This window comes from Salvelinus sp. IW2-2015, linkage group LG33 (genome assembly GCF_002910315.2).
Source record: "Salvelinus sp. IW2-2015 linkage group LG33, ASM291031v2, whole genome shotgun sequence".
Classification (NCBI taxonomy): Eukaryota; Metazoa; Chordata; class Actinopteri; order Salmoniformes; family Salmonidae; genus Salvelinus; species Salvelinus sp. IW2-2015.
Genome location: NC_036872.1, coordinates 17,096,779 through 17,124,164, shown reverse-complemented (window position 1 = coordinate 17,124,164; position 27,386 = coordinate 17,096,779). Strand labels below are relative to the sequence as shown.

The following is a 27,386-nucleotide window of genomic DNA, read 5'->3' as shown; positions in this document are numbered from 1 at the left end:
CTCCTAGGTTAGAAAGAGGCTGGAGCAAGACGGACAGACAGACAGACAGACCTGGGCTTCCTGGGCTAATTAGGAAGGCGTGGGGCCGTCACTGGGGTTAATCACATTAAGACTGGGTGGAGGGAGACAGGGAGGATTACACTCACTCTCTTCTACACTACCACTCTCTCTTGCTCTGATGCTGGTCAACAGACGGCTAGGGGCAACACTACACCCACATAAACAATCTATTAAAACGACTCAAATAAAACCCATTGGAAACTATTTGAACTGGGATTGGCAAGTTGTGAACAGSTTTTGTGTGTCAACTGAATGCTTATACCTAGGCCTTATAATTCATAACTGAGCATGCATGCATTATAAAGATGGCTCACCAGAGTTAAACTGGGTCGGTCACGAGTGTGCACCCAATCATACACTATATAGCTCACCTGTGCCCGGATGAGTGCCTCAAAACTGGGCTGAAAGTAGTCGATGCGGCTGTGGTAGAACTTGGGCATCTCATCCAACAGCTGCTTGTTCTTGGATTCAAAGTCCTCCCTGACTGGTCTCAGCTCCTCCTTGGCCTGGARAGATTAGGGCAAACAGAAGACCGGTTGACACTTTAGCATACATACCTAGGGCTGTGGCGGTCATGTCAACCGGTGATTGTCAAGCAAATAACTGCCGGTCTCACAGTAATTGACAAACATATTTAGCACACATGGCCTACAAGCCACTGGTGTAGATCTTTGGAACATCTAAACTCAGCAAAAAAAGAAACGCCCCTTTTTCAGAACCCTGTCTTTCAAAAATAATTTGTAAAAATCCAAATAACTTCCCAGATATTCATTGTAAAGGGTTTAAACACTGTTTCCCATGCTTGTTCAATGAACCATGAACAATTAATGAACATGCACCTGTGGAACGGTCGTTAAGACACTAACAGCTTAAAGACGGTAGGCAATTAAGGTCACAGTTATGAAAACMTAGGACACTAWAYAGGCCTTTCTACTGACTCTGAAAAACAACAAAAGAAAGATGKCCAGGGTCCCTGCTCATCTGCGTGAACGTGCCTTKGGCATGCTGCAAGAAGGCATGAGGACTGCAGATGTGGCCAGGGCAATAAATTGCAATGTCTGTACTGTGAGACGCCTAAGACAGCGCTACAGGGAGACAGGACGGACAGCTTATCGTCCTCGCAGTGGCAGACCACATGTAACAACACCTGCACAGGATCGGTACATCTGAACATCACACCTATGGGACAGGTACAGGATGGCAACAACAACTGCKCGAGTTACACCAGGAACGCACAATTCCTCCATCAGTGCTCAGACTCTCAGCCTATTGCGGACAGAGGCTGGACTGAGGGCTTGTAGGCCTGTTGTAAGGCAGGTCCTCACCAGACATCACCGGCAACAATGTCGCCTATGGGCACAAACCCACTGTCGCTGGACCAGACAGGACTGGCAAAAAGTGCTCTTCACTGACGAGTCGCAGTTTTGTCTCACCAGGGGTGATGGTCGGATTCGCGTTTATCGTCGAAAGAATGAGGGTTACACCGAGGCCTGTACTCTGGAGCGGGACCGACTTGGAGGTGGAGGGTCCGTCATGGTCTGGGGCGGTGTGTCACAGCATCATTGGACTGAGCTTGTTGTCATTGCAGGCAATCTCAACACTGTGCGTTACAGGGAAGACATCCTCCTCCCTTATGTGGTACCCTTCCTGCAGGCTCATCCTGACATGACCCTCCAGCATGACAATGCCACCAGCCATACTGCTTGTTCTGTGCGTGATTTCCTGCAAGACAGYAATGTCAGTGTTCTGCCATGGCCAGTGCGAAGAGCCCGGATCTCAATCCCATTGAGCACGTCTGGGACRTGTTGGATCGGAGGGTGAGGACTAGGGCCATTCCCCCCAGAAATGTCCGTGAAGAAATGTCCGTGAACTTGCAGGTGCCTTGGGTAACATCTCACAGCAAGAACTGGCAAATCTGGTGCAGTCCACGAGGAGGAGATGCACTGCAGTACTTAATGCAGCTGGTGGCCACACCAGATACTGACTGTTACTTTTGATTTTGWCCCCCCCTTTGTTCAGGGACACATTATTCCATTTCTGTTAGTCACATGTCTGTGGAAATTTTTCAGTTTGTCTCTCAGTTGTTGAGTCTTATGTTCATACAAATATTTATATATGTTAAGTTTGCTGAAAATAAACGCAGTTGACAGTGAGGACGTTTCTTCTTTTTTTTTCATTTTAGAAAGTCTAATAAATCTATCCATGTTATATAGCCTACACCATCACAATAAATCCATTATTTGTTTTAGACTGGTCTAAAGAAATATGATATATAGAAAAAAAAAGATTTCAGAAGAACAGAATAGCATACTCTTGAGTTGTCCTTATGTTAGGCCCTGATCTGGTTATGCAATATGGCTGTTGGCTACACTAGTTKATTTAGCAGACAAGATTTGCTTAGAATTCCGTGGCATTATTTTATATTATTTTGTTGTATGAAGAATACTGAACTGAAGAAGAATTGAACATGGCTGAAAAAAATAGAAAGGATATTTTCTCCAAATGATTTGAGGTAGTGCGCACATTACATTTACATTTACATTTAAGTCATTTAGCAGACGCTCTTATCCAGGGCGGCTATTCTGTTTTTGGTGGTTAACAAAGAAACAGGTACTCCTATATGCTTAATTTAGAGTTATTTATGCATCTTTAGTTGCGATACAAACATTGGGCTATATGTTGCAATTTTTTTGGGACATTCTAAGGCTATATGATGAGGCTCTAATGATGATTTGAAAAAYGTTGCATTAGCTCTGCTTTGTTTCTTGCACAGGCTGTACACACTTCATCAGTCTTTCATTCACAATTTGACAAGCACTTGATAATGCCTTGAATTTCCCGGCGCCATCCCCTTTGCGTGGCCATAATGCACCCGAAAAAAATACATGCCTTTTGCGGCCAGTGACCGTTGTGCCCTTGGGCTGAAAATAATAATTATAATTCCCTTCTCCTGGCTGTGTGCTCCAAAGCACCTCTCACCTCCACGGTTCTGTCAGATAGCTAAATTCTTATTAGCCAATGCCCGTCACATGATTGAGTCTCTCTCACAGGCTACAAGTGAAGACAGACACATCGGGGACGCAACTGTGCACGTCCTTATCCGAGGTGCATGTTTAAGGTATTGGAAGAACTGTCCACATTTACTTTTTCATCWGCCAACAAGATGAGTAGGCCTAACAAACAGCAAAAGCACAGAGCATATAGAAATGTTGCGCAATATGAGCTCATGGACTATCATGAAGTGTTTGATTAGATTTTCGATCACATTTGCATTGATGTCAGAGTGATTAGAGGGACAATAGAGTGCTGAGTACCAGGCAGTTAGCAAGTTTGGTAGGCTACTAATGACCATCAGCAGCATCAGAGTTTGTAGAAGTCAAATTAACATGACTAAACATGACTTTAACTGCCGTCATGACTCGTGACCGCCGGTGTGGAGGTAATACGGTCACCGTAACAGCCCTATGCATACCTCATAATCACTACTGGGGCTCAACCATAACATATCAGCTACGTTCTCAGAAATGTCATCCGTCAACAACAGTGAAAAACAACAGGAYAATGAAAATGTCTTCCCACAGAGAAGAATAGAGAAAAAAGAAAAAGCCTAATCACGATCACAAGTGAGGAGGAGTGGGTTATGTGGGAAGAGTTGGCTGTGTGCAGACCACGCCACCGCTGATCAGGAACGTGTGTGATGTATTAGTGGGTAGTCTGGTGGGCATTAAGAGATGATATCTCAATGAATAGGCAATGATARCGTGTGTGCTCGAGAGGGGATATAACATATGTAGAACAGAATCACCTGTGTGAAGTAATATTTATCTTAAGTAACTCCCCTGTGTGTCTGTCCTTTGTTTGTCTTTAAATGGCATGTTAGTGTTTGGTCAGAATCATTTCTCTAAGAGCTGTGAGATTCAAAGGCCAGGGACATAGGGGGCCTCTTGACTCTTTGTGCCACTGACAATGCTTTTCTCGATATGTGTGGGTGGCCACCCATGTGAGGGTGTGTGAGCCCAGGCAGCGCTGCATTGATATCTGTGAATGCTGCCCTAGAGGTCTCAGCGAATGTGTCTACAATACTAAATGACGTGCCCGTTTACYTGCAGCAGTGCCTTTTCAAAAGGCAATACTTGACAGCCTGGTCGCTTGTGTGGGTGAAAAGAGTGCACATGTACAGTTTGTTCATATCCAGTCAGCATTTGTACCTTGTTCATTTATTGATTGTATTCAAAACACTGACACCATGCAAGGCAAGAGCTTAAAGCCTGACTTCTGTTGCTCAACAGACAGATTTCAAGTGGACAACACACGTGACAGCAGCCGCTTTTAGCACAGTTCTGTTACATATATAGTGTACCTGGTGTAGTTTGACCATGATGGGACCTGTCTTCTCCTTCTCTTCATACTTCTCTACCTTGGACTGTAACCTCTTGTAGTCCTGTAGAGCTTGCTCCCTTCGTTTCACGGCCATGTTGAGGCTGGGGAACACACTGCTGTACCTGAGACACACAGAGAATGAGATCTAGGCGCAGAGACTGACAGAGATACTGCTGGACCACATCATGGAGACAAAGTGACACTGCTTTGTACCGGAGATATACGTGGACATAGGCCTAACAAGAAACGATACTGCTCTGTGAACATAGACAGGCAAGAGCCCTGTCAGAGGAACAACTGCCTATTAACAGACAATCTGAATGATTCTTCCTACTTAATGCAATGTGCTCTCAATTCAGACCAATACATCTAAACCAATCATGCCAACTGAACCCTAGATGTTGTCTTGAAATAATAAAAATGTGCATAGAAAACTGCACTTTAAGAAAAAATATTTTTAAAAATCTATGCTTTTTCTGAACCATTGAGAACTTTTTGAATTGGGGTTTACAAATATCTTTCAGAGGTYCTTGTGTGAGGTCACCTGGATCGATACGCATGTAACACAGAAAAGCGCCCTCAAGTAGGAGACCTCAGTGTAGACTAGATACACTGTCCTTGGTTGTTAATATTGAATTACTCTAGTGCAAATGGCATGAAACAATTCATTCGGTTTCAATTATGTTATTCAAAATGAAAATACATTCTTTCAGAGAGAATCCTTGTCTTAGGTACTAAAAATAGGAAACACTCATCTGTAACTTAGCAACAGGAGTCCATGCCTCATCCTGGGACTTACTTTGCTCCAACACACTGGTTCTGTGCGTTCTGCTTTTATTGGGAAATACAGTGCAGGAAAGCAGCTACGCCACTTCATTTGCAAAAGATTAACATTTTCCAAACTACAAAACAAATGGTTGCCAACCTGTTTAGTCAGAAAATCTAACCAAGTGTCACATTTGAGAGCACTTTAATATATTTTGTGTGATTATATATAGGCACAGTAAGACAGGTGTCATATTCACCATGCATGTTTAATTACACAGGTCTAATGCAAGTTTCATAACCTGATGACATTGCTTTGTTTTTCTATTAATCATCTGAGATGATTTCATACAGGCTGCAGATAGCTATAGCGTAGTTCCTTGGTATGCTACTCTCACTAGCGTAAAGTGTGCCAGTGATTCACTTTTTACTCAAACAATGAGCCAATCTTCCTTTCCCTCTACTTACTATGCAACAGGTGAAGGGAATTGACAATGGACCTGACAAGAGGTTGTGAAATCCAGTCTTCCTCAACACAGAGTAGAGTAAGCCCTGTGAAGGGGTGGGCCGGTGGGAGGAGGGCAGTGTGACGTGACCTGGGCCTCAGACAAGGTGTGGATTGTTTCCCCACAGGAAGTTGAGAAGGGAGCGGCCCTGTATCATTTTGGCGACGTCACAGAGCCCAGCCCCACKGCCCACGCTCTCCCTCCATTTATAAAACATCACTTTGGCTCAGTTTACGGCAGGCAGCGCAGAGTGGATGCCTTCCTCTAGTAGTTTACTATCTGCCTCTTGCTCCAGTGTAGTGTTCACATACTTCGAGTGCCAGGGGATTATGCAACCACCCTCTAGGCACGAGTGCACTCTGAAACAATTCCATTGGTCCATGACATTACACACCACACTGGCTCACTAAATAGGCACAAAAGCTGACCACATTCTCCTCCACCAGAGCACACCACCTCTGCACGGTGTCATGAGGTGCCATGATGTCTGATGACTACAGCAAAGCAATAGAGTAGTAATGACAGCATTTAGGTCACTTAGTCACCCTCACACATGATCACATTGTAGGTAGGCGGTATCTGGTAGTGGCGACAGTCAGTCCTTCCTCTTAATGATGTGACTGAGAGAACACCTGTGTGAGCCGATACAAGGAGTTGATCCCATCCTTCCACACTAATGATCTCCTCACTGTCCCAATGCTTGTATACCTAGAGGTAGAGCTCCAAGAGGATGCCAATGTGTCCGTGTTGTGCTCAGACTGTCTCAAGAGGAGCTCTGTGGGAGCCTGTCTGACTCAACTGTAACTCAGACATGTAGTGGCGTGATAGTGGCTGTGTTTGAAGGTCACTGTACACGCTGCGTAATGATAGTTTGGGCTGGATCGCTGGCTGGGTTGGACATTTCCCTAGATGTCTCTGGACTGACGTCCACATACTGACCGGTCAGCTCCAGACCAGCCTATATTTACTCCAGCCTTGTCTAGCCCAGGCTCTGCTGGACCAAGGGCGCACTACCACCGTCTGTGTGACTGGTCATTTAGGGTGTGGTGGCTGGCTGAAAATAGCAGGTGGACGAAAATAGCAACTGGTCGAGAGAGCTTGTTTATGACAAGCTGATCCATAGCTGGACCGACACAACCCGACAGTCAGCCAAGCCCCAGTCTGGACCAACCAGCCCAGCTGGAGCTGACCAGAGACCTGGGAGGAACCTTAGTCTGGCAGGCTCACTGACCGCTCCACTTAACACCGTCAATTTCACATTACTAAAATAACAAAAAGGTATCTCTAAGAATATGTTGACCTCCCATATCTCACTATGAAATGAGGGACTAACAGTGAAAGCCAAGATTACTCATAAATGATGCATATTTTGTGATTGAGTAATGAAAATATAAAGTATACGTAACAAAAATATCAACGCAACATGTAAAGTGTTGGCTCCATGTTTCCTGAGCTGAAATAATAGCTTATTTCTCTAAAGTGTTGTGCACAAATTTGTTTATATTCCTGTTAGTGAGCATTTCTCCTTTGCCAAGATAATACATCCACCTGACTGGTGTGGCATATRAAGAAGCTGATWAAACAGCATGATCATTACACAGGCGCACCTTGTGCTGGGGACAATAAAAGACAATGCAACAGATGTCTCAAGTTCTGAGGGTGGCATGCAAGTGGCATGCTGACTCCAGGAATGTCCACCAGAGTTGTTGCCAGAGAATTGAATGTTAATTTCTCTACCATAAGCCGCCTCCAACGTTGTTTTAGGGAATTTGGCAGTACYTCCAACCGGCCTCACAGCCGCAGACCACGTATAACCACGCATGCCCAGGACCTCCACATCCAGCTTATTCCCCTGCAGGATCGTCTGAGACCAGTCACCTGGACTGCTGATGAAACTGTAGGTTTGCACAACTGAAGAATTTCTGCACAAACTGCCAGAAACCGTCTCAGGGAAACKCATCTGCATGCTCGTCATCCTCACCAGGGTCTTGACTTGACTGCAGTTCGGCGATGTAACCGACTTCAGTGGACAAATGCTCACAATGTTGCAAGGATCTGTACACAATTCCTGGAAGCTGAAAATGTCCAAGCTCTTCCATGGCCTGCACTCACCAGACATGTCACCCATTGAGCACGTTTGGGATGCTCTGTATTAACGTTTATGACAGCGTATTCCAGTTCTTGCCAATATCCAGCAACTTTACACAGCCATTGAAMATGAGTGGGACAACATTCCACAGGCCACAATCAACAGCCACATCAACTCTATGCAAAGGAGATGTGTCGCGCTGCATGAGGCTGCTACCCAAGAGAAGTTACTGGAAGTTACTGGAATTCGAAATTGCTTCAGTTTTACGTCTTTTGTAAGGAACAATATTTTCCAGTTTTCACGCCAGATACTGACTGGTTTTCTGATCCTAGCCCCTACCTATTTATGTAAGGTATCTGTGACCAACAGATGCATATCTGTATTCCCAGTCATGTGAAATCCATAGATTAGGGCCTAATGAATTTATTTCAATTGACTGATGTCCTTATATAAACTATAACTCAGTAAAATCTTTGAAATTGTTGCATGTTGCGTTTATGTTTTTGCCGTTTGTTGGGTCTTGTGTAGGCTAGGCTAAGTGTAAAAGGGTAAAGACAGAGTATGTGTTAAATATGTGCCAAGCAGAACTCCTCTTTTTTTTCATAGGTAGGTTTTTTCTCTACCGAACATGCTTATGCTTTGACTCTGTTAATGGAAAGTGAGAGGACTAACGCAAGCTAGATAACTGATCGCACAGATATAAAGAGGGCAATGCGCAGAAACCCCAGATAAGGGGGGGGGGGGGGGGGGGGGCAGTTGGCATGAGTCTAGACTGAACATAAAAACATACAAATAAAAAACATTTCTGTGATTAAAACGTAGGCTAGTTTATAGGCTACGTCATTTTGAGTCACCCCCTTAAACACATCTAATTGCTACTATTTCACAACAACAGAAATCCAACAGCACCTTGAGTAACTCCCAAAGCAGGCTAAATTAACCAGAGTGTCGGGGAAGTCCATTTCCCAGCCTTGCTAGCTTAAAGGAGCAGTGCTGGTTTGCCCTGCCACTGCTTGGACCAGAGCAAGCCTTTACGACAGAGCTGCCTTCAGTCTTACCCAAAAGAGCAATGGAGCAGAAAGGGTTCGGCTAGGAGGCCCAGATAACAGCAACGACTCATGCCCACACACTCCCCCTCCCTCCACATAAACAGACTGATGTCATTCACTGATTCCGCTGAATGGATGGAGAGCGAGACAGAGAGAGGGACAGAGAGAGAAAAGGGGGGAGAGAGAAAGAGTTAGAGGTATGGAGACAGGGAGAGAGACAGATAAAGGGAGAGACTGAGGGAGAGGGAGACAGATAAAGAGAGAGAGAGAGAGAGAGGTGAGAAGAAAGACTGACCTTTTTGAGCTCATTATTTCCTGGATGTGTTAATACAGTGAGTGTTAATGACCCAACTAAGTGTGGCCTAAATGTGAATACACACCGGCCGGCACGTACACACACAGCCCATTGAAGGGACAAATAAAAAAAAAACATTAAGAGACTTTCCAGGCTCGGACCATTCTCTGCTCCATTTAAGATTCCACAGGTTCTTACAGATCGACACAAAAACAACAAAAGAGTACTGAGACTTCAGAAACAATGGTCAACATTCAGTTACTGGTGGACTAATGGAAGCTTAATGTATGGTGGCTTAATAGATCAGTCCTCTATACTTCGATGATTAATTACATTACGCTGTGCTTCAACGCCATATACAGCAAAAGGGCTGACGGCTTGTATTCCCGATCTTAAAACATTGTTTATGCATGCAGGACTAAACCTACTACTTCCTGACCTATTTCAATCTCATATAAGTGAGAGGCTAACTTCATCTGGCCTCAGAGCCCATCCTGTTAGTTCAGTGACTCCCCACAATGTGTTTGTCCAATGCGGTATGTGTGTACTGTCCTGAGACAAGTCCTGCTCTCCAGCCAATCTCCTGCCCTTGGCCCAGGAAGCTGGGCCCTCTGCCATATTCAGGGCCTGCCCACACGTCCGCCTGCCGCCCACCAGGAAGAGGAAATTAGAACCATTCCATCCTGTCACAGCTCCGGCACCAGAACACAAGATGAAGAGGCCAATAGCACACGCACACTAACTCATAGCATTCTTATGTTCCATCAAAGTTCACTTTGTGAAGGGTTTGATATGAAAAGATCAGGGATTTCAGACCGATTTGTGGTTATAAACAAAAGTTACACACACAAATTCACCAGACAGACACTGGCAAGAGCATTAAGTCTCTCTTTTTCAAACACACACACACCCCACTCCAAAAAACAGCCTCCGGGGAGGGGTCAGCAGGAGGAAGTAGGACCTTAACAAGCACTACGGAAGACGGGTGGGATCCTTGCTCCCGGCCTGGCCACTCCCTCTACCGCCTCTGCACTGTGTGTGTGTGTGTGTAGTGTGGTGCTTGGACGGACGGGGGCGAGAGTAGGGAAGGGGAACCAAGTAAACTTTCTTCCAGACACACCACCACAGCAGCCCCATTCTCTCCCCAGTCCAGTCCAGTTTTACTATCGACTATGCTTTATTACAGAGCCTTCTGGACCTAGTGCTAAGCTCCCCTTAAGTGTGTGCTCCTTCCCACTCTACAGACAGAGCAGCTTTTAAGACACAGCAGCTGCTGCTTGTGATGTATTAAAAATATGCAGACAATAGGAGAGGTGCAGGTCCAGATAGACACTTACTTTTTCAGAGGATCGATCACCGTCTTTGAGATCTGGTTCACCTATGGACGAACAAACACGGGTCAAACGTTCATTTAAAAAGTGCAGTACTTCTCTTAAACTGAAAGGGAATGTCTTTATTACTTGAAATTTGTTGTCAAAGTGAATTATTTTAAGTTGAACAAAATACAAAATAGCTCCAAGTCCCACTCATTAACAGCATGATAAAAAAAATCAACAACTGTGTATTTTCAAACAGAGCACTCAAGACAATAGAGGGGAGGGAGGTGAGGCGGGTTGCAAGAAACTTTTGTGACGTTGACTCTTTATTGTACACAAGCCCCGAGGAGAAACACCTGAATATTCATAGAGCTGAACAATACAAAAGGATGCAACTGTCAGGGGACGGACATGAAAGCTAAGCCCCACTGATTTCAAATCCTGCGGAGGGTGGGCTGCCTTACAAGATGAAAGTTCTTTGCAAACAAACATTTTAACAATAACAGTTTATATTTTCCTGCATTCTCCTTCTCGGAGCCGACAGGGGAAGGGGGGGGGCTTTGTTAAGTGGAAGTAAATGAACATCTCATCTAGAGGCCTCCAGCCTGGGTGCCAAAGTCTCATCGACAGAAGTTGGCACACATTTAATAAAGTTTACAAAGTCATTTACATTGCAGATTCAATATGACTCGTAGATCTACGTCTCTGACAGAACGCTAAGTTAACCCGGCAAACAACTCCAGTGAAGAGCATCGTTCAAAACATTTCAATGAGGAATAAAAGTGTCAAGACAACTCCATGAGAACAATGAGCCTAGTACAACTAATCAATCATTCACTAGTTATTGGAAGGATAGTCAATCACAGAACATAAGAAGCAAATACTGTACAACAGCAAAGCATTGTGAATGCCCTGACAGTCTCTGAGAATATACACCCACACACACTCGCAAGGCATCTTTCCAAATACATAACGCGAATGAATGTAGTTTGAGAGAACCAATAACAAATAAGTACATGGGAATTCACATTTTCCTCCGTTTTACATATTCACACCATCCCCCCCTCCCTGGGAGAGTGAAAAGGCTGGAGCTGGGCTGCTGCCGAGGTGAGTGCATGCAGTAAGCAGGGAGAACAACACCAGCACATTTGCTTAAGCATGCTGGTGCCCTCTACCCTCTGCCCTTTCCCACAGAGAGGGGGGAAGGACTATTCAGCTGAGGCCCAGCAGTGCCTGAGGCCGGAGCTCTAGCAGCAGTCTCTGTGAGTGAGTCACGGGGCAGAGGCCATCCCGGCACACAGGCCTCCCAAAAATACACGCAGATCGCGGAGGAAATCAATACCCCTCCAAACGGAGCATCCGCTACTGCTCAGCCGCCATTTTCACTAGGGCTTGACTTCAGCAGCAGTGTGCCGGGGGGGCTCCGCGCCCTCCTCAGCCCTAGAAATACACACACAGGCCTGGGCCACTGCTGCCTTCATTATCCATGCACGTTTTATCCGCTCGCTCAATCGCAGCCCCCGCGGCAAATCATCTCGTCTCAACACCAAGGCGAGCAAAGAATGTTTGCTTCTGTGTCTGTTTTGCTTGAGCAGTTGAGTCGTTGGTGGTGCCGTCAGAAGGAAGAACAGCCAGCTTGGAGGGAGAGCTGGTGGAGTATGATTCTGGTGAGCTGCGCTGGGCTTTAACATCTCTGGACTCCTGAGGTGATATTCCAAATATTGAACCAACTGACCAACCAAAGGCCTAGAAAAGCTTTGCCGTCAGGTTTCAACCAGTTTAACGAATGCCAAGCTAAGCGGCACAGAGAGACATACTGTAGCAGAACACAGTCATGTTAAACATCTTGTTGACTGAGACTGGCTGAAAAAGGAGGCCTCTAAACTCAAGTACCATTTTGTGATAACAGAAGGGTTGCATGTCAAAACTGTCTCTGAAGGCCACTTAAAAATCATGAAGAAAAAAAAACAAGCAGGCTGGATATGATTGAGAATAATGTATTTTGTATTATTTTCTAACTGCTTCGCCTCCAGAAGTGAGAAGGTGTATTTGGCTCCATGCTGCCTGGCTGGAGCCCTGTCCAGCAGACCATGGCCATGAAGCCAAGCAAGGAAATTACACCCTATGGAGCCAGCCAACGCCTCCACTCCTACACACTGTTAGAGCAAACCTGCACCTTTTGTTATTGACCTGCAAAACGCCAGGGATGTAAAACAAATAAAAATACAATACCGCATTGACATCTAGCTGTTCCTGACCGTATGACTCAAAGCAGCTCAAAACCAATTGGAGATGATTTGGAAAGCTCAAGTAGTCCAACAAGATGAATGCTGTGTAGTGCAAAGCTGGCCTCCCAGGTTGTGCAAAGGTGAAGGCGATGAAGGTTATTAGCGTAGTCAAAGGGAAGAGGGCTCAGAGGAAAACAGTAAGAGATGTTAACTACCCTTTAGGGTCTTGACACTGTTTAACTAAGAGGGAAGTGGAGAAGGAATGAGAAAAGCAGACTGAAAATGGACTCTTAATTGCCTACATTTCATAACAGTTCGGTAGAAAATATTGGCAATGCTTCTGCTTTTGTAAAGATTCCAGAATTTGAGCTGAAAGGATTTTGATGTTAAAATGTATGAAAATGTTACTCATTTCCAATCTTCAGAAGACATTCCATATTAAAGACAGTCAAAATTGAAGGACTGTTCTTCTTGGCAGACCACTAAGAACCAACCCACCATAGATCATCAGCTGTGAACCACAAACAGTCACCACACTTAACTTTGTCCAGTCATTTCAAATGACTACTGTATATCTTGATTACATCTGAGCACAGTTTACGTGGTGTATGTCTAGTCTTTGCTTGAAGAATGCCTTGTTGTTGAGCGCTTGAAAGGAATTCACAGAGATCTTCAGAATATGTACAGAGATGGACATTGGTCACTCAAGGTAAAGCCATCAGCAAATAAAAGGATGCTGGGAAAACTAGTCAAAGGCACACTAATGGAAAAAGCACTCTGAAGTTATAGTAGAATCAGGWCTTGTACAATTTTTTTTCTTCTGCATTCTTGATGATCAGTGTGATTCCCTGTGTGACTGACTTCTCTACCTTAACAGAGTTGCCTCTCACAGTGCAATGCCCTGTAGAAACACACATGCAATGCCAACCCTATGATTTCCTTAGCAATTACCTGCAGCGATGATTTTAATCAAATATGTGAAGCACACATGGCAAATAACATAAAGGAGCTAAGAGCAGAAGTAGCATTGCTCACAGAGAGGGACTGGGGAAGATCATGCAGAGAACAGATCCCATTAAAACAGCCTGTGACATTCCCAAGTGAAGCTATTCCATAGTATGAGTTATTTWAAAAAAATACTAGTGAGTCACAAATGCATCCGATCTACAGCTCTCTGATATTCGACAAAGATGAGCAGCTAATAGACCAGTGTGTTGCTGGAGACGCTTTCAACAGACGAGAAGAGATCTTGAGTGAGATAATTTTTTTCTCGTTCACACAGTTATGCAATATTGACAATGATGAAAATACACTTAGGCCAATCAAACCCTTTTGGTTTCTGCCCTTTGAGTGTTTGAAGAGAGGGGAGCGTATGAGGCATACCTGTCAAGATACTGAATACAATGCCCATAGGTAGAGCTGTGAAAGCTAGGCTGGAGGAGGGTTTCTTCTACCACTGTATTCTCCTAGATTGTATTCCAAGTGGGGTGCATCGAAATTGTCTATTGAAACCAAAATAAACTATATACTCTTTTTATTTTGGTTTCAATAGACAATTTCGATGCACCCCACTTGGAATACAATCTAGGAGAATGACTCGGCTGTGGTGTGAGGCAGAGGGAGAGAAGAACGGACAGGTCCTGACACTGACCTTCTCCTGGTTAAAGGAGTCCATCCTCTTCATGGCTGTGTCCAGAGCCGTCATGGACTCCAGGAAGGCCTGGTCCTGTTCACACAGCGGGTTACTGAGCAGGTCACCTGAGATCTTCACTGCTGCCTTGGACATCGCTGAAAGACATAAAACAGGCAGGGAATATTAGTATTCAAATGGTAAACTGGTCCTGAAAAGAGGGAAATGGGAAGGAGAGATATAGAGAGAAAGAAAAAAAGCGATAACCGAATAGAGAACGGAGGAATGGAGAAACATACAGGTAACTGCCAAAATAAAGGAAACACCTAAATAAAGTGTCTTAATCACCACAAGCCGGAACACCTTCAATGCACCTTGACATAGATTCTATTAAAGGGATGCAACATCATTCTTCTATGAGAAATTCCATAATTTGGTGTTTTGTTGATGGTGGTGGTAGAAGCGGTCTCATGCGTCGCTCCAGAATCTCCCATAAGTGTTCCATTGGGTTGAGATCTAGTGACTGATATGGCCATGTTATTTGGTTTACAAAATTGTCATGCTCATCAAACCATTCAGAGACCACTCATGCCCTGTGGATGGGGGCATTGTAATCCTATAGRCATGGTAGCCAAAATAATGGCCTGCCCAGAATTTTTATACATGAGCCTTCCCCTGAGCATGATGGGATGGAACCACACCTGTGTGAAAGCAGCTGCTTTCAATATACTTTGTAAATATATAACTTACTCAAGTGTTTCCATTATTTTGGCAGTTACATGTACAATCAGTATTATTAATGTTTGACCTGGTTTGACTATTTGGCCCAGACATGCTTGATGGGCATGGCTAGCAGCAGAGGTGAGCACCCATGCCAGGACTGACACTGTGTGCATTTGATAGACACAAAAGTTAAATAAGCGAAAAGGAAAAGTAGGATAGAGAAGCAGCAGCATCAGTTGGAGAGTCGAGGGGGTGGTGGGCTCGGCTGCTGTGATGAATATTCACAAAAGCACTGGGAATGTGTGCAAATGTTTCTATAGTGCCAACGCCAATTACAGTTAATCTGCACTCCTGCCACTTTATCTTAGACACAGAGCACATATCGGATCACCGCATCACTYTCAAAATAAATTAGATGCACTGGGGACATACAGAGAAATTGATAAGACGTAAAGTAAAATAAAAAACCCCACATCAAACTCTACTGAGGCCTCTGAGCTCTGAGGATCGGGTAAAAACACATTACAATTTTTTTMAATTAAGTATGTTTAAAAAAGCAGCTTTTCTGTGTTGGAATAGTGTAGGCGTACCTCAACAACAAAATGGTGTGGCCGCATACCAATCATTACAAATATTAATGCGAGTAGACTGCTGATTGGCAAACTCAGCCAATGAGCCAACATGACATCATGTTCTATGAGGAATTATAAACTGGGTGGTTCGGCTGACATCTGTGGTGTATCAGACCGTTTACCACGGGTATGACAAAACATTTATTTTTACTGCTCTAATTACTTTGGTAACCAGTTTATAATAGCAATATGGCATCTCGGGGGTTTGTGGTATATGGCCAATATACCACGGCTAAGTGCTGTATCCAGGCACTCTGCGTTGCGTCGCGCTTAAGAACAGCCCTTAGCCGTGGTATATTGGCCATTTACAACACCCCATGTGCCTTATTGCTTAAATAGCAAGCATTTTTWTTTTTTTTGTCTGTTTGAGATACAAGTTTGAGGTGGTTTTTTTTAAAGTGGTTTTTCTCCAATGTATACTTTGGCCACAAATACGAGTACAGAATGAGTCAACAACATTATTTAGGTATGAGAATATGAACTTTTAAAAGTGTGATTTTCACTGGACAGTTCAATTTTAATTCCATAGTGTGTTCTATTTTTAGTTAGGTAATAAAGATTTGTGTTGCCAATGGTATAAATGGCTTGTGGTCAGTGATATCCTGACTCTATAAAGATGAATCTCTAATGACTTGTGGACTTGCCCCAGAAGAGCCCACAATTTCATCGTCTTACTTTAAATAGACTAGACAAATGATTGCCATTATGAAACGCTGTGTGGAGCACACTGTGCTGTGCAGGCAGGTCCACTCTTTGTTGTTTGGTGGCAGTTGGTGGAGAAAGGACCTGTGCAACAGATGGAATCCATTAATTATAACAAGATGTTGACAGCTCTGATACTTTGATGAGGCATCATCCCATATTCCAGAGCACAAAGCAGAGGAAATGAAGAAGCCCCTCACTCCCCCATCCTTCCCCTCTCCACCCTCAGAGTAGATCGCTACCAGGGGCAATTTCTGCTACTGCTCCTCCCAAAGATACCCATTTCCATTTCCAAAAGCTCCAACAAAAAATAAATATCTTTCTTAGCAGCAGAAATGTAAAACAGAATGTAAGCTAAAAGCTATGAGTAGGAAGAGTGTAAGTATGTTTGCTTATTGCTTATTTTTAAGGGCTACTGAAATTAGGCTAACCTCATTTTTCAAAATTGCACAAGAGACATTGTCCCTGAAAAACCTGACAGGCAACAACAATTAAGGTGTCAGTGAATGTATGCCGAGCGTGTGAAAGAGATGAATTGAATGAGAGAAAGCTAATGATTTKAAGAAGATTTGTACATGATAGAAAAGATGATCAGTGGGAATGTTTTTTCCAGAGACTGATCAAAATATGAAACACTGTGTCAAAAACACACCTATATCAGCCTCTGTGCTTTTCTTCATGTCTTTGTGGAGCTTCTTTGTCTGATCTTCCAACCTGTAAAATAAGGGAAACGTAGTTTTTTCAGTTCAGGTTCTTGGATATCACAATAATACAGCATTTAACATTTGGTAAGTATCGGTCCAAGTATAGTTAAGCATCTACAGAGCAAACTGACAGTGGGATCATGTGTTGGCATTCAGCAGCTAGGGTAGGCAGAGGGCAGTACAGAAAAAGGGTCCACTGTGTGCACCCTGAACAAATCACTAATGCCTATACAGAGCTCACTGACAGTCTTACTGGGATCTCAGTCCAACAAGAATGCTACAAATAACATCTACAAAATAACCTACAGTACATTCGGAAATTATTCAGACCCCTTGACTTCTTACAAATTATGTTACGTTATAGCCTTATTCTAAAACTGATTGAATTGCTTTTTTCTCTCATCAATCTACACAGAATACCCCATAATGAGAAAGCAAAAACAGGTTTTTAGAATCTTTTGCAAATGTATAAAAAAAAAAAAAACGGAAATATCACATTTACACAAGGATTCAGACCCTTTATTCAATAGTTTATTGAAGCGCCTTTGGAAGCGATTATAGCCTTGAGTCTACTTGGGTATGAAGCTACAAGCTCAGCACACCTGTTTTGGGGAGTTTCTCTGCAGATCCTCTCAAGCTCTGTTGGGTTGGATGGGGAGCGTCGCTGCACAGCTATTTTCAGGTCACTCCAGAGATGTCGATTGGGTTCAAGTCCGGGCTCTGGTTGGGCCACTCAAGGACAATCAGAGTCTTGTCCCGAAGCCACTGCTGAGTTGTCTTAGCTGTTGCTTAGGGGTCATTGTTCTATTGGAAGGTGACCCTTCGCACCAGTCTGAGGTCTTGAGCAGTTTTTCATCAAGGATCTCTATGTACTTTGCTCCGGCATCTTTCCCTCGATCCTGACCAGTCTCCCAGTCCCTGCCGCTGAAAAACKTCCCCACAGCCTGATGCTGCCACCACCATTCTTCACCGTAGGGCTGGTATCAGGTTTTCTCCAGACGTGACGCTTGGCATTCAGGCCAAAGATTTCAATCTTGGTTTCATCAGACCAGAGAATCTTGTTTCTCATTGTCTCAGAGTCCCTTAGGTGGCTTTTGGCAAACTCCAAGCGGGCTGTCATGCCCCTTTTTACTGAGGAGTGGCTTCCATCTGGCCACTCTACCATAAAGGCCTGATTGGTGGAGTGCTGCAGAGGTGGTTATCCCATCTCCACAGAGGAACTCTGGAGCTCTGTCAGAGTGACCATCGGGTTCTTGGTCACCTCCCTGACCAAGGCCCTTCTCCCCGATTGCTCAGTTTGGCRGGGCGGCCAGCTCTAGGAAGAGTCTTGGTGGTTTCAAACTTCTTCCATTTAAGAATGATGAAGGCCACTGAGTTCTTGGGGACCTTCAATACTGCAGAAATGTTTTGGTATCCTTCCCCAAATCTGTGCCTCAACACAATCCTGTCTCTGAGCTCAATTCCTTCGACCTCATGGCTTGGTTTTTGCTCTGACATGAACTGTCAACTATGGGACCTTATATAGACAGGTGTGTGCCTTTCCAAATCATGTCCAACAATTGAATTTATCTTCAATCAAGTTGAAGAAACATCTCAAGGATGATCAATGAAAACAGGATGCACATGAGCTCAAATAAGGTATTTCTAAAAACGTGTTTTCACTTTGTCATTATGGGGTAGTTTGTGTAGATTGATTAGGAAAAAATTGTATTTCATAAATTTTAGAATAAGGCTGTAACTAGGGATGCATGATATATCGGTGAACTAGATGTCTAGTTTAACGCCAATGTTGAAGCTGACGTGCATACCTATATAGTGTAGTTTGCGCTACACGTGCAACACAGCATTCATAACCTAGCTCACAATATCTGCTGTGTGGATCGAACAGTCAACAAGTCGAGCAGTCATTTGAAAGAGTAAGAAAATTTCAGCGAGAGAACTCAAAAGGCGAAATCCATTAAAGCCAAGATAATGGAATTCATTGCCCTTGACAATCAACCGTTCTCTGTCGTGAGTGATGTTGGCCTTCGCCAACTGGTCGAGCACCGGTACACACTACCAAGTGCGCTATTTGTCAGAAGTTGCCCTAGCGGAGTTACACAGTAATAGCGTCACTGCTGTTAGCTTCAAGACATACATACTATGGAACGCCGTTTGGGTCTTTGCATGTCAAAAAAMATACAGTAGCACTGTCAAAGCTGTATAGAAAAAGTCTGCAAACAAGCAAACACCGGCCACGAACGATGTGTTTCCAATACCACGTTGGTAATAAAGCATCATTTGTTCGACCGCAACTTCTGGGGTAGCTAGCTTTAGCTTGGTACCTAGCTAGCACCAATACAACCAGCCTGAAAACAATGACCAGTAGAAACTGCAGTCATTTTCATTATTCTTAGCAATGATTTAGGAATCCTTGTGAGCAAGTATTAGCTAGGTTGCCACTTGTTGTTCGCCTATTGAAATTGAACTTCAGTTCATGAAAATAAATAGCTAGCCAGCTACTTAACCGTGTTGCCCAAAGCTAAGTGTGGCCCATAAGCTGCCAGCTAGCTTCATCTGGCTAGTGAGTCTCGACCGGACTTGGTTATCAGTTGTGAAACTAGCCACAATAAGGATTAGGCACAATAGTGGACTTTGAGATTAGCCTTCAAAATCATTGACAGTGATGCAAATGAATACAAATAGTAGAGGTATGCCATACTTTTATTTTGAAGGCTAACCGCAAAGTCCACTATTGCGGCTGATCCTTATTGTGGCTAGCTTCACATAGATGGGTCCGACCACCATAAATCAAATAAAAACTGGTCTTATAAATTAGGGTTATTTTAGATGATGACAACTAGCTATATAGTTAGCTAGCTAACTATAGCTACTGAAACAGATTGTTGCTTTGCTATGTTTTTGGGGAAGAACATTGTTTGCATCCATGAGCTAGCTAGCTTTTTTTTTTTTAAATGACCAGCACTGTAGGTGCGCGAGACAACTTTACCAGTATCGTAGCATACGTATTGATGAATCGTTGTGACATGAAATACAAGTGATAGTGTAATCAATGTGTAATAACTATGTAAAAAATGTATGAACACGTCAAATTATTATGTGACGTGCAGTCATATTCKGGTCCTGATTGGTCAACAAGCTTATTTGACACGTCAAAGAGTGTTATCTACTGGTCATTATTTTCTTTTTTGACACACAAAGACCCAAACTGCGTTCCATAGCAAAGACCCAAACTGCGTTCCATAGCAAAGACCCAAACTGCGTTCCATAGCAAAGACCCAAACTGCGTTCCATAGCAAAGACCCAAACTGCGTTCCATAGCAAAGACCCAAACTGCGTTCCATAGCAAAGACCCAAACTGCGTTCCATAGCAAAGACCCAAACAGCGTTCCATAGAAATCCTGGTTGAGATTGAAACGACTGAACAATGAAACCACACAGCAAGTAAGTGAAAAAAATTGGTTTGATGATGTTTTACTGGTAATGGGGACGTATGTAACTGTCAACAAAATAACTTTTTGGTCAGTGCGGTGTGTGTGTGTGTGTAACCTTTATTTAACTAGGCAAGTCAGTTAAGAACAAATTCTTATTTACAATGATGGACTGTCCTGGCCAAACCCGGACGACGCTGGGCCAATTGTGCCCCGCCCTATGGGACTCACAATCACGGTCGGATGTGATACAGCCTGGATTCGAACCAGGGACTGTAGTGATGCCTCTTGCACTGAGCCTTAGACCGCTGCGTCCATGTGTGTGTTAACTATTTAACTGTATTAGAATGCAAACATTTTTAATATCGATTATCTTTACCGTTTTGGGTTTTTTGGCAAGGAAAATATTGGATATCGGTATCGGCCAAAAATGTCATATCGGTGCATCACTAGCTGTAACGTAACAAAATTCAGAAAAAGTAAAGTGGTCTGAATACTTTCAGAAGGCACTGTATGAACTGGGACATTCAATAGGATTACAAATTGCATTGATTTTATATAAAACACATTATTATGACATCCCTTTAGCTAATTAAAAATACTAGGATTGCTTCATGTTTCGGTCAACTAAATTCTGGCATATAAGCATTTATGTCTTCAATCATCCCTCCACATTCATTCAAATGATGGGTGTTAAAATAGCAATTATGAGAGTACGGAGGCTGTATCGTGTGTCGTTCATTATATCAATTAAGGGAAACGAGGGACTGTTTAGCAACTCCCAGGAGACTGCTGTCACATTAGTTTTCAGGGATTCATTAAGGGAGGGGGACTGAAAAAACAACAACGCTTTTCCCATTTCCTTGTCCAATCTGTGTTATCTGACAGGGGGCAGGAGAGTGTGAAGGCTGAGGAGGGCTCTTCTGGATGTCGGCCAGGTGTGCCAGAGGTCTGTTCCTACAAGGTGTTAATGGATGCCTGCTGAAGCAGCTGCTGCTACTCACTGCTGGGTGCCCCAACAGTTTGCCCTCTACTGCCGCCAACAGCCAGCCTCTCTACACTCCCTGCTGCTATGGTATAATGCCATAGAAGTATGGAATTAGCAAATGATCTCAGGTATAAAAAAATGAAAAATACTGCTTTGGGATTAGAGATGCAAGACTTAACGTGGAAGGCATTGGATGATAAAATAATTTGCCAAATTGGAGCCCGAGAGGTCTTTAAAATGACACTGGTTATATTTCCAATCAAATGAATAGAAATATTGAATTCAACAACAGTTCAAAGAGCTAGATGACAGACTACGTTCACTAAGAGTTCCTGATATGGATCTGAAGGGAGTGCCAAGACGTCTGTATATGCCTGCTCCTCTTACTCATCATGTGTAAGGTATATTGTGGTGCCATGTCTCCTACTCAACGAAACCTTGAAGCGCTCCCACTCAGTCTGCAGGCCCATCGGGGAGTCTCTTTAACCTAAGACACACAGCAGGGGAGGGCCTCCTATGTGCTAGCTCATGGAAGGTCTTGGGCAACAGAATGCTTTGAACACTTCTCTACTTGGTTTCACACAAACAATCTATATTGTGTAACCCAACTCAGTTCTGCATGGGTCTGAAAAGAGAGATGTGAAAGATTGGGTCTAACATTGTCTTTCCCATTGAAAACAATTATTTAAATGTTGATGTGGAAGCCTAAAAGCCCTTAGATAACACGCATGTGTGTTCACCTCCACAAATCAATGGAATATGTGCACTTAAAATAGCAGTCATAATGCTTTGTAGTCTGTGTCAGTTCAGTGTTCGTCAGCAATGTTGTTTTTTTTGCTGTAATATTGATGCACAGTCAATACATATGGGAAACAGAGCACAAATTAAATCTTTAACAAACTTACTTTTGGAGCTTGTCATATTCTCGTTCAAAGTCTCTTTCAACCTGTAAAAACACATTGAAACTCATTGTTAAATACAACATTATCATCTTTCTGTTCAAGTCTGTTCAGTCAATGTTGTTCCATTTTAGTCCTAACACGCGCTTACCAAATACTAAATATCCCTGCTATTGGAGAGACAGGTCAATTACACAGTAACAGAATTACGCTTTGACTCAGAATCTTAAATATAAAATATATTTTGATTTGTTTAACACTTTTTTGGTTACTACATGATTCCATGTGTGTTATTTCATAGTTTCATGTCTTCACTATTATTCTACAATGTAGAAAATAGTCAAAATAAAGAGAAACCCTTGAATGAGTAGGTGTGTCAAACGTTTGACTGGTAATGTATATGAAAGTCATTCTCATGTTCCACAAGTTTGGAAATCACAGAGCATACTATGCCTTAATTTCCCCCAAAATATAGGCTCTTAGCTATGGTTGCAAAGCTACTGGTAATTTACTAAAGTTACCGGAATCTTCAGTAATTTTGGTAAATAACAGAAAGGCAATCTACTGTAACTTTGGTAATTTATACTTGAATAACTTTTTTTAAATTATTAATATATACAGTAGCATTCATTTTTTATATCTGTGTTCATATTGTCTATGAGTTTCTAGTAGATAAACCATATGGTTCAAGAGAAAATAGCCATATTAATGAAAAAAGCACCAAATCAACAATGGCATTATTTTCTATTAACTCTGCAACTCTTCCAAATATTTACTTTTTTCACAACTGCCACCAGATTGACGCCAAAACATTGACAACAAATACATAGACATAYTAAAATAAATACGTTGGTGGTATTCATTAAGTTGATGGTTTATATTTAGGATAATATTTTACAGCTTTGTCATTCAATTTTTTTGAATTATTTCAGACATTTTACATGTGATAAGGCCACACAGAGGGCCAGAGATATTTACAGACACCTGTGATAATCTGAAGTACCCAAAAGGGCCACTAGATGTCTTGTGATAGATTACTTAAAATCCTTGAAAGATACCAAATTTGTGGTGGTTTACTGGTAAACTTCAAAAGTTTCCAGTAATATACCCTCCCTTTGCAACCCTAATCTTGGCTTTCATTTGACACCCAATTTGATATGGAACTTGTGCTCATGGGTCCTTTTCGATGGAAATGTCCAACAATAAACCCATAATCTGAGCACAGACTGGCTCCCCCTGGTCCTTGGACAATTAGAAGTCACTCCAGTTCCTCTAATTTGTTTCATGTTTTTAGTTCTAGAGGTCTGGTTGAAAGCCCACACCCTCCTCTGCCTCACATCAGACTAGACTGATTGAACAGGCCAGCGCTGATTATGGAGGTAGCAGGGGTTCCTTTTTTGTGGTTCTGTGGGCTTCTGGATAAACAGGCAGCTGCCAGTCTGTCACCGGAGGGAGGGCTGTCCACAGGGCTCCCTGTACTCTAGCCCACTCCCTGGGTCTGGCCTGGGATGTCACAGGAAGCTGCCCAGGAGCCTGTTCTTACTGTCTGCCGCTGCTGGGCCACAGTCAGACAAATTACTGTGGAAGTGGTTTTCCCTAAGGAGGGTGCCCACTCACTGGCAGCAACCTCTGCCCCCTCATATGGTTTGGACAAATTGACACCCCACAGACTCACTTGACCAGGTTCATTGATGAGGGTACAGTAACTTCTCTGACAATTTGCTGATGGTTACCTCTAGTACACTATGCTCATTTTGTGAACCTAGACTCATAAGCCTTATACAATATCAAGATATTTCTGAAAATCCAAGGGTAACAAGTTAAAAATGTAGTTGGTCAGGACGAGGGTCTTCCTTTAGGTTTCCTCCACATTTTTAAAAAACATTTCTGAATGTGCTGATTATAGGCTCCTTTGGAGAATCAATAATTGGAAGTAGAAGCTGGGTAACTGCTGTCCATTAAATTCTGTGGGACCTGAAACATTGTGTGAGGTTTATGGAGTCACTCCACAGGCCACAAAGACACGAATTAAGCCTAACTCCTTCACTGCCCAGTATAGTGTGTGGATAGGGGTGCTCTCCCTCAAAGCTAAATCCATTTAAAAGCTAAACCTGAATTTGTCTTCCAGAAGAAAATGTCGATCCTCTTCCAGAGCCACCACGGCATTTCAGTCTTCGTCAGAAGGACACTCATATTTAAAACACATAGCATACATTTCTAACAACAAAATGCAAATGACTATTTTTAATTGGTTGGGCCAGAGTGCCTAGCCTTAGCCCATTGAGGTACAAATATCAAGCTTGGATTGTTGCAGTCTGAAAGTCTCTCACGCATCAGTAAAACAGTGAGTTGTTGTAAGATCCCAGTATGCCTCTATACAACAACAAGCTAAATAAAGCCTGGTAGAGAGTGTCTAGCGAAATTATACATGATTTCATTATCTATTGTCTGGTTTCATTGGTGTTGAAGGTGCAACACTAATGGAAGCTCTTATGTTGGTATGTTAGGTCGTTTTTGTAAATTAGGGACAGGGAGAGGAGAGAATACTGTACACTTACTGTTTTGGAAACAATCTGCTTTTTTGGTTGTCCAATCTTGAAGGGCATCCTAGAAGCAGACAAAATGATCAATTGGTGGGACAGACACATACATGTACAACCACATTCTGCACATCACAAAGACAATCTAACACATCCAAACACAGACATTTAACTGAAATGAGAGGCATTTTTAAAGGGCTGGTAGACCACAACAGGTACTCTGACTGGTAGGTAATAATGTGTTGTGAAGTGGGACCAAATGAACAAGTGTATCCTATGGCTAAGTCACAGCCAGCCAAATGCAATGCTGTTAACCCCTGGCCTTGTGGAGTGCGTTTCAGGAGCCCTGTGCCTTGACTTCCTGTCACCACATCTGGCTTCCATTGCTAGCGGATATCACTAATTAGAAGTTGCAGTTCCCTCTGCTCCTAGTGGCTTTCCTGCATCCCCCCCACCAATCAAACACAGGCCCACATCAAACACAGGCCCACATTTGATTTGATTTGATTTGAGATAATGGCCATAGCCTGACAGATTGCTGTGAATTGAGACTGCAGAGAGGCAGCTCACAATGCATCACTCTGCACTCCTTACAGCCCCCAGTCAGTCTACAGCCTATGGTTTATTAAAAACTTCAACGCCAGTATGATGACAAGATCCAAGGTTAGCCTACTCATCGTTTGATAGAAGATTTCAAGATTCCCAAATTGTATTAATGGTGTAATGGTTATGTGGTTAGATTAAGCATTAGGCTACATCCATATGCAATTTTCCTCTATATTAATAAAATTCATGCCACTGCTGCCAAAAATTATGTAATAAAAYAAAATGGATATATATTTAAGTCTGAGACAAGCTTTTATATGGAGTCATTGGCTCAAATGACTGGAAGTCTATGGGAACAGCTAGCATGTCATTGCGCTAACACTAGTAGCAATGCACACTAGAGGTTGACACGGGAACAGGATTCCCGCAGATCCCACGGGATACCGGCAGGAATGGGAGTGAAGTTCTAGAGTCAAGTTCGGGACAGGATCGACAGTCCACAGGAACGAACAGCACATAAATAGTTCTTATTCTTACAAGCATTTCACTACACCCGCAATAACATCTGCTTAATATGTGTCTGTGACCAATACAATTTGATGAAAAAAATAATGTAGCCCTAATATAGTTTACTTAATAAAAATCTATAAAATTGTCATTTCCCCCATATCATCAGCTCACTCTCACGCATCACTGCACAGTCACTACTTTACCTCAGATGCCAACATAGGTCAGTGAATGACGAAGCTTGCAAGAGAGGAATTGCGTTCATCCGACTCTGGGTAAGTATAAGGTCTGCCTTCATTGCCAAAATCTCGTAATGTGGTTGTTATCAGCTCTGTGTGTAGGGCAGGCACTGTCTCGTGAGCGTTGAGCAGCTGCCAAATGGAGCAGTTGCTATGGCTACTCACACACAGAGCGCGGGACAGACAGACGAGCGGCTAACGGAGGAAGTTATTTCTGATTTCTGTGCGTAAAAATTAGCACAAATGATTTTTATCAGGATGGGACCCGAAAGTTCTGGGGTTATATAACTTTGAACAAAGTAAGGGAAACATTTTGACAGGATAAGAGACAGTAATGGATTTTCACTCCCCCGTGTTAAAACCTCTAATGCATCCCCCTACCCTTGCCACCACTGCTGAAAAAAATCCAAGGGGAAACGCTGATACGTAAAATAGACCTACACTGTGACATCTGATGCTAGTTTTGATAGGTAATGGCATCTTTTCTTAATGTCATCAGTTTTTTATCCACCTGAAACCAACTTTCTAAACCATGTCTCYCTACATAAGTTGTTACTTAAATCACCAGAATGATGGAGAATCCATGAGGAAGAAAACTTTGTCTTTATATAGCCACTGCACATGGCTGTAGGATGTCATTGATGTGAAACTAACAACATCCAAGGCACATGATGGACGGTTGCCGTTGACAGGCTCAGTGAGGCAGCAGCTGCGTCAAAAAAAAGGTGTGTAGACTAATGAGATAGAAAGGAGAGGGTGTGAGGTAGGGCAGCGTTGTGCAACCAGGAAACGCCACTGATGTGTGTGTGGCAGTTCCCTTAGATGACGGCTCAATCAGAAATCCCAATACAGCCAAGGGAGGCAACAGTAAAATTGGCTTAATCCAAATTACAACAGAAAGGCTGTTTTCACTGACAGGAGGGAGTATTAAGTCCCTGTCAAACTAACCCTGGTAAAGCTCTAGGAGAAATATGATTTTTGATTCCCTTTCTGACTCCTAGAGTAAAGCAATGTTAAGGYAAAAAAAGAATGTATCCCATTCATAAACCACTGTGTCATATCAGATCAAGTCCAAGTTCTAAGGTTGAAATGGCTGCTTTCAGGAGGAAAACATACTTTCACCTATGTCATACTTCTGATGAGCCAACACCATCATG

At 43.0% G+C, this 27,386-nt stretch overlaps 1 protein-coding gene across 1 annotated transcript in view; it reads right to left on the bottom strand.

Moving 5' to 3' along the window:
* Positions 1-27,386, bottom strand: part of bin3 (bridging integrator 3) — a 34,756-nt gene that overhangs the window by 4,220 nt on the left and 3,150 nt on the right. The window contains exons 2-8 of the mRNA XM_023978636.1: positions 24,956-25,004; positions 22,404-22,444; positions 17,028-17,089; positions 14,340-14,476; positions 10,482-10,522; positions 4,421-4,562; positions 432-566 (exon numbers count right to left, since the gene is read on the bottom strand). Coding sequence (XP_023834404.1) covers positions 432-566; positions 4,421-4,562; positions 10,482-10,522; positions 14,340-14,476; positions 17,028-17,089; positions 22,404-22,444; positions 24,956-25,004 — 607 coding nt within the window. The remainder of the gene's footprint in view (positions 1-431; positions 567-4,420; positions 4,563-10,481; positions 10,523-14,339; positions 14,477-17,027; positions 17,090-22,403; positions 22,445-24,955; positions 25,005-27,386) is intronic.